Source organism: Rhopalosiphum padi, chromosome 4 (genome assembly GCF_020882245.1).
Source record: "Rhopalosiphum padi isolate XX-2018 chromosome 4, ASM2088224v1, whole genome shotgun sequence".
In the NCBI taxonomy this organism is placed as follows: domain Eukaryota; kingdom Metazoa; phylum Arthropoda; class Insecta; order Hemiptera; family Aphididae; genus Rhopalosiphum; species Rhopalosiphum padi.
In genome coordinates this window covers 51,854,497-51,861,700 of record NC_083600.1, presented here as the reverse complement: position 1 = coordinate 51,861,700, position 7,204 = coordinate 51,854,497, and the positions used below count along the sequence as shown (strand labels likewise).

General features: G+C 27.5%; 1 protein-coding gene across 1 annotated transcript; it reads right to left on the bottom strand.

The window, feature by feature from the left end:
• Positions 1-1,010: 1,010 nt before the first annotated feature.
• LOC132929339 (ADP-ribosylation factor-like protein 13B) lies at positions 1,011-6,783 on the bottom strand. Its single transcript, XM_060994631.1, has 8 exons — positions 6,230-6,783; positions 4,038-4,108; positions 3,799-3,932; positions 3,602-3,717; positions 3,354-3,542; positions 2,855-3,065; positions 1,310-1,760; positions 1,011-1,232 (listed from the first exon to the last, which is right to left on the bottom strand). The coding sequence occupies exons 1-8, from the start codon at positions 6,289-6,291 to the stop codon at positions 1,105-1,107; spliced, it is 1,362 nt and encodes a 453-aa protein (XP_060850614.1). The 5' UTR covers positions 6,292-6,783; the 3' UTR covers positions 1,011-1,104.
• Between the last annotated feature and the right edge of the window lie 421 nt (positions 6,784-7,204).

The window sequence follows — 7,204 nt, the reverse complement described above, 5'->3', positions numbered from 1 at the left end:
TAAGCATTAAATTATTATTAAAAAAAAAACTAATGTAAAGGTACGGTTTCCCTGCAGCGTCAAAGAGTGGAATAGCATGGCGTCATGACGCTGCGTCTAGACGCTTACCTATGTCCAGACCGGTAGTTGACGCTAGACGCCGCGTTTGGACGCTGCAGGGAAACCGTACCTTAAGCTGTTATAGCGTGCAGTTATTTGAAAATTAATAAGTTATATGGAGTTTAAAAGTAAGAGTTTACCATGCTCGTTTTACAAAAGGTAATTTTATTAGTGGAATTATTACATTATTGCTATGATTTATTCTTATCTGCAGCTGTATGTCTACGCGTTTAACATTTAATGTAATATGTAGGTATATATTTATGTTTTATATTCAACTAAAAACCACTTTAGAGAGTCAATAAAGCAAGCTCGATTTATAATATTATTGTATATCAAATTCTTTGTAAACAGTTGTTTTCTAAAATCTTAATTCTTAGGTAATTATTCATAAAAACGTCAAACAATAGTATTATTTATGCATTTTTATTTTAATAATTTATATGCAATTTAATAAAAAAAACTTAAATATTTATTAATTTTCAGTCTATCTGTCTTGGTAGTATTGTATTGTGTATAGGTACATACGCTTTTAATGATTATTTAAATATACATGGACTGTATAAGTATATGATATACCATGTTAAAAAATTGTTTATTAATAATTAATATATTGTACTGTATACATTACTTATATATGTACAGTTTACAATACAAAATTTAATTTACAAAATTGTTTGCTTTTTTTAATAAATCCATCTATTTTAATGTTATAATTTTTAAGCTTGAATAAAAAAATATAGCATAATAGCATGCCTATATTATATACATTTTTTATTTAAAATTAAAAATACTCTTACCAAATGAATGAATTTAATATTAAATCTGATTTTTAAAAATGGATTTGGCCATTTTCTATATAAATTAACAATACTAGAATTGTATAATTTATAAATAGAAGTAGATAGATAATCATTTAAACTATTTTATTAAGCAACAGTCGCTTATTTTTATTCAATAAAACAATAATAATTGTGTAAATTGTCTTATAACCATCAGTCGTATTCACATATGGCCTATTATTTCTGAACTAACGATTGATACATCCGGCTGTTGTACAACCACATCTTCTTCATCGTTTGGATACAACTTTTCAGATTTCTGATTATCATCTTGTTTGTTAGATGATTCACCTGTGAAAAAACGAAAATCAATTTTTATATAATGTTCTTTACCATATGGCTGGCATAAGGTTATTTTGAATATTTACTTTTCTTTAATGACTTAGCACTAGACGACCGATTAGGTTTTGATGAACGAGTAGTACCACTACCACTAGCACCAGCTGAATTTGACTTATTGCTAAAAATAGATCGTTTCATTTTTGCTGTGCCTGCAGATTCGTTTTGAATAAACATTTCAGTGGAGCTAATGGCGGTAGTGGTATTAGCGGTGGTCGTTACGGTTTCGACTAAATTCCTATCATACTCTCTGGACTTGGCCCTAAAAAGTGGTGATCGCGATTTGACCGATGGCATTGATTCTGTTTGTATTTTTGTCGGTAATGTTGGAGCGACTTTATTTCGGAATGCAGTTGGCTCAGGCTGTGGTTGAAGATCAGGTGGTTCATACTCCTCATCAGATTCACTTCTAAGTGGTATAATATATGATGTACTCCCCATTTCAGTCGTCGGGTTTGATGCTTTTGAATCAAAACTATCCTGCAGACATACCGATTTACATACAAATTATAAGTTCTGCAAAGCTGGTTATAAATTAATTTGGTCACATTTCTAGTTTCATGGCCGTTGAACGATGAATTTAATAGCTAAACATTATTCATCCTAACTTTTTGAAAATATACTTATAAGTTTATAACCATTGATTTAATAATTTATTAATAAAATGCAAAGTATAAAGTTTGTTGCTAGTAATTATTATACTATTATATATCTACTGGCTATGGCTTTTATAACTTTTAATTTTTTATGTTACTTATAGAATCTGTCTATTATAATTTAGAAGTTTTTCGTTATAATTATAATTAAGTTTGATATTTATATATCTGTTTAGGTTATTCGGATATTTAAATTCTGTCAGATATTTAAATTATAAAGGTACAATTATACTGCATATTTATACTATTTACTTACTTAAAAGTACCTCTGTATCTATTAATATTATGAATACAATAGTTATTAGGTTTTTATATATATAGTAAATATGATATGAGTTATTATGTTTATAATTAATTCCTATTGCATTAATTTCAAAGATTAAAATTCAAAATATAATATTCATAAAGTTTTTATGTACCTATATATTTATATTAAAGACATAAAGATAATTCATTATACATACAATATGACCAAATCTATAGTTATAATAGATAAACAAAAACATAATTTTTGTGTTCTTTGGATTAATTTGTTTATTTTAAATATTAAGTTTATGATTAAAATGACTTGAAACAATTACAAATCATTAACAATAGCTAGCAATATTTATTAAAATAAAGTTATAGTAAATTTATTGAAAAATATTTAGTTCATAGATAAGTTAGTACTTAGTACCATAAATGAACAATAATAATTCATAACTCTTCAACCTAGATAATTTGCATTTAGTTTTTAATCATAACATATAATGTTGTTAGATTTAAATTTTAAGATTACCTATAACTAATTGGTATATAAATTACTAAAAATCAAAATTATTAAATAAGTTCTTAAATTATTAATTTACACGCTATGATTGTTTGTCTTAAGATATATAAAAAATAAAATTGAATAGACGTATATAAACAAAATCTTACTATGACTTTATTAATTCTCCTGAACGGATTGCGTCTGGTAGACCTCCGGTGTGGTGCGTTAAACGATAGTAAATATGAGTCGTTAGAATTCTGTTGATTTTTTTTCCACTCTTCAATCTTTTTATCCACTTGAGCTTTATATTGTGCCATGTCTTCCATGACACGGCGGTTGAGCGTATCATATAGTTTTACAATATGTAATATCAGCCAACTAAGTCAAATAAAGAACTTTATACCTCCTGGCAATATTATACTTTATACATAGGCATATACCTAGTTAATTATTATAAATGTATATTAAAACAATATTTTTACAATATCATCAACTATTATATATGTTTACAATATTATTATTACGATTATTCATTACCTATTATATCGTTATAATACACAACTTTTATTTTTTCTTAATTTAGATAAATTTCAAGTAATATATTATAATTTAAAGGATATTTAAAATTAAATTATTTATTTAATTTTAATGCATTTAAAATTTTACCTAAATCCACTTTCAATGCTTGGATCAATAAAAGCAGAACTACAGTAATTAATAGGTGCCATATGTAGAGCGGTACATGTTTCTACAAGTGTTGGGCACTTATTTGTATTCACTACAGTCTCTACATTTAGTCGATCTACTATGTCCAACTCATCTAGAGCCCCTGGTTTGTCTTGCTTATTAGCAAATCTAATAAAATAAAATTTTTAGTCAATTTATAAAAATAAGTAGGAAATTTTTAATCTTACAATAGTACTGGTTTTCCAGCAATATTTTCGTGTCCAAGTAAATTATGAAAAACCTCTTTGCATTCATTTAACCGACTAAGATCCGCCGAATCCACGACAAATATTACGCCATGTACCTAATAATCGATATTCAAATAAATACACATAACTATTAACATACATCAATAACTAAAAAGTAATTAATAATAATACATTACATCAGCAAAATACTGCTCCCATATATCTCTGATCTGTTTGTGACCACCTAAATCGTAAATAGTTATAGCGTTGTCTTGATAATTACAATTGGAAGACGAAAACCCAACAGTAGAAAGAATATTTTTTTGTTTTTCTAAAAGACAGTTTTTAAATTAAAAATGTACAAATAATTAAACATAAAATTAAACAAATAATTGTATACTATCTTTAAAATGTATAATTATCAATTTAAGATTACCTTTCATAATACTTTTAACGGTACAAGTCTTTCCAGCGTTGTCCAAACCAACCAGGAGTACAGTGATTTTTCTAATACATTACATAAAAAAAGCAACTAACAATTATTTTTAAAACTATATTGAATAAATATAAGTAATTAAAAAAATAGATTTAAAATAAAAATTTGCATATATACATAAAGTTATATACATGTACAATTGTATATAAATGTTCGGTTTACCAAGTAACAAAAAAGTATTCCGGTTACTATAGATTGTTTAAATAAAAAGTGACCCGTTGTTCGATTCCAAAAAATATTTAATGATTTATATTAATAAATTGAATGTTTTGGTTTTGAGATGGTTGATGTGACGATTTGGTTGAAATTAAAATTTCCGATATATATATACAAAAACTTCGTCTAATTAATAAGTGTAGATACTAAACCACTGACTAATGATTAGTACAAATTCAAAAATAGACTTAGTGTATTCACTTAATCCACAGCGTAGCAAAATCATAAAGTCATGTTGTCTATGTATATATAATATGTAATTTATTAATGTTTAACGAAGTAAAGACTAATAATTTTACAATGGTGTATTTTTTAAAATTAAAATTAAAAATTATTTTGTCTGACGTAACTGTTAGTCTTTAGAAGCACTATAAATGTTACAACTTTTAACTATAATGGCAGTTTCTGATGATAAATTGGATCTAACTGATATTCGAAAAATTCAATTACTTTTTAAGCGTACCTAATCCGAAAACATTAAAAAAAAAGTTATAATTTTTTTCGTATTTCAAAAATAAATTATCGTACACATTTAAAATGTTCATAAAATATTTATATTAGCACTTTATAAACATGTTACTATAATTATTTTAAAAATATTTTGGTTTTTTTAATTTATAACTCGATGAGAAATTTGAAATGTCTGACTTTTTTCGATTTATGTTGATAAAATATTTTTTTTTTATTCAAAAAACTTGAAAATGTACAAATTTCCTTACGAATAGCTTTGAAAATGTAATATTTTCATAAATAGTTATAACGAATACAAAATCAACAATCATAAAGAGAATCTTTCAATTTATGAAACAATTTATTTTCATGACGTTTAAGTCAAAAGTCATAGACAATTATTAAGGATTATATAAGATAAATTAAAAGTTAAAAAGAATTTTAAATAATTGTATACAATATTTTGTATAGAGATAAAAGATAAAGATTAATAAATACAATCTTTTATACATTCTTAAAGTTTTTGTTAAAAGTTTATTAGATAACTAGAATTATGTTTATAATTTTAAAGCTTTGTACTTGAGGTAATATACATTCTGAAAGGATTATATTTTATTAAAGATTCTTTCGTGTTCAAAATTGTATTCAAGTTTGAGATCATATATATTTAAATTAATAGAATACAGCATCCCTATAAGTGCATGTCAAAAGTTATATTTTGGATTTTTAAATTATAAAATAAGACTATAGTGTTTATAACCAACTAATGCATGTTACCGAGTTTATAAATAAAGCTTGTTAGACTAAATTGTATACTCTATATATAGTATATAGATAATTATAATATTAATATAACTTGCTGTTAACATGAATTATTTTGATTAACTTTAACATAACTTCGTATACAAGCTAGCTATTGGGTTACGGTTTTATTAATTATTTAAGTTCAATTATAAATAAGCTAATATATAGGATAGTACATAAACTATATTGTATTGAAATTGAAGTGCATGATGTAACAACTAGAAAACTTGATTTCATTCATTTTTCTGGAGAAAAAGTCCCGAACAGTCTTATTATTTTGATATATATTTTTTTTAAAACTTATTTCATTTAAAATAATAATCCTATAACTTAACATAAAGATAATAATTTTAATTTTAGAATCATTAATAATCTTAGGTAGGCACTCGTGGTAGCATTATTTTATCAAATATATAACATAAAATATGATAATCAATACCAATTGATATGTAAACAGTTTAGTTTTATTACTCTGACTCAAACTATATTCGATTTACATTTATATCGAATAGGTATACAAAAATGACATTGAAATTTTAATTTTGAAAGAAGAACCATAATTTGTTTGTCATTCGTTCAGGACTTCAACACATTAACACGGGCACTAACCGAATCCTAATCAATTTTCTATTAAACGCCTTATCATTATGCAATATCGTTACCTGCGTTGCCGTTGGTCTGCGTTCGCACAGTTTATACATTTAAACCGCAATACGTTGCCCATAACCACGAGAGCTGTCAAAACATGTTTTTTTTTGTTCACCCAGATACTTTAGATATTTTATTTTTTTCCATCATAAAACAACACTCGAAGAACTTTATAAGAATTTTCACGTTGCCATAAAATAATAATTTTAAGCGCGGCTCACGGTCTAGTCGACGACAACAAACGGTAACCGTGGCAACCGGGACGGCGGCGGTGGTTGGAACCGTGGTTCGTCCGTCGTCGGTCACAAATACCATAATAATAAAATACTATTACCTATTACAATCATACCTAACACGGCGTATAGCGTACGATAATAATATTAATATTACGCCGATCGAAAAATATCGTACGTGCCCGACAGCCGCTGGACAAGCAGCGGCTGTACCACCGGTTGTCCGCACTGGTATTGCCGCGGCCGGTTGGTTCCGTTTCCGAGTCGGCCGCGGAAAGTGGTTCCGTGGCGGCCGCGGCTCATCGCATGCCCTTTATCGCAGCCATATTCACCTCCAACGAGATCACCGCATACCAGGGGTACAGCCGACCGGCCGCGCCTGTGGCACTCGTTCGACGGTACTGTGTACGTCATTGATACGGTTGGGCGGTGATGTGGGGGCGTTGTCGCGGACTGGTACGACGGTCGCGGTGTACGCTTCGATATAATATCATGTCGCTCGCCGATACGACACTCGTTTATGTGTATTCATCTCTGTCCGTCCAATTAGAGTCATATAGCAAAATCCAAACTGCGGCGTTTATGGATTAATATGAGAGTTCAAAGTTTCAAACACTTATTAGTTATTACTTATTACTATTCTACGATGCTGAGGTACAATATATTTTGTAGTACTATAATAATAGTATAAAACAGTGCGTAAAATGCTGTAACTCCTTTGTTAAACATTATTTTACAAAAATTATTGGATAGACA

What these genes read in the sequence shown, in the direction of transcription:
- LOC132929339 (XM_060994631.1), bottom strand. Translation starts at nt 6,291, where the DNA reads ATGGGCAACGTATTGCGGTTTAAATGTATAAACTGTGCGAACGCAGAC. An exon ending in GGGAGCAGTATTTTGCTGAT is followed by an intron (nt 3,718 to 3,798) that starts GTAATGTATTAT and finishes ATCGATTATTAG; the next exon opens with GTACATGGCGTAATATTTGT. An exon ending in GCTGGAAAACCAGTACTATT is followed by an intron (nt 3,543 to 3,601) that starts GTAAGATTAAAA and finishes TTATTTTATTAG; the next exon opens with ATTTGCTAATAAGCAAGACA.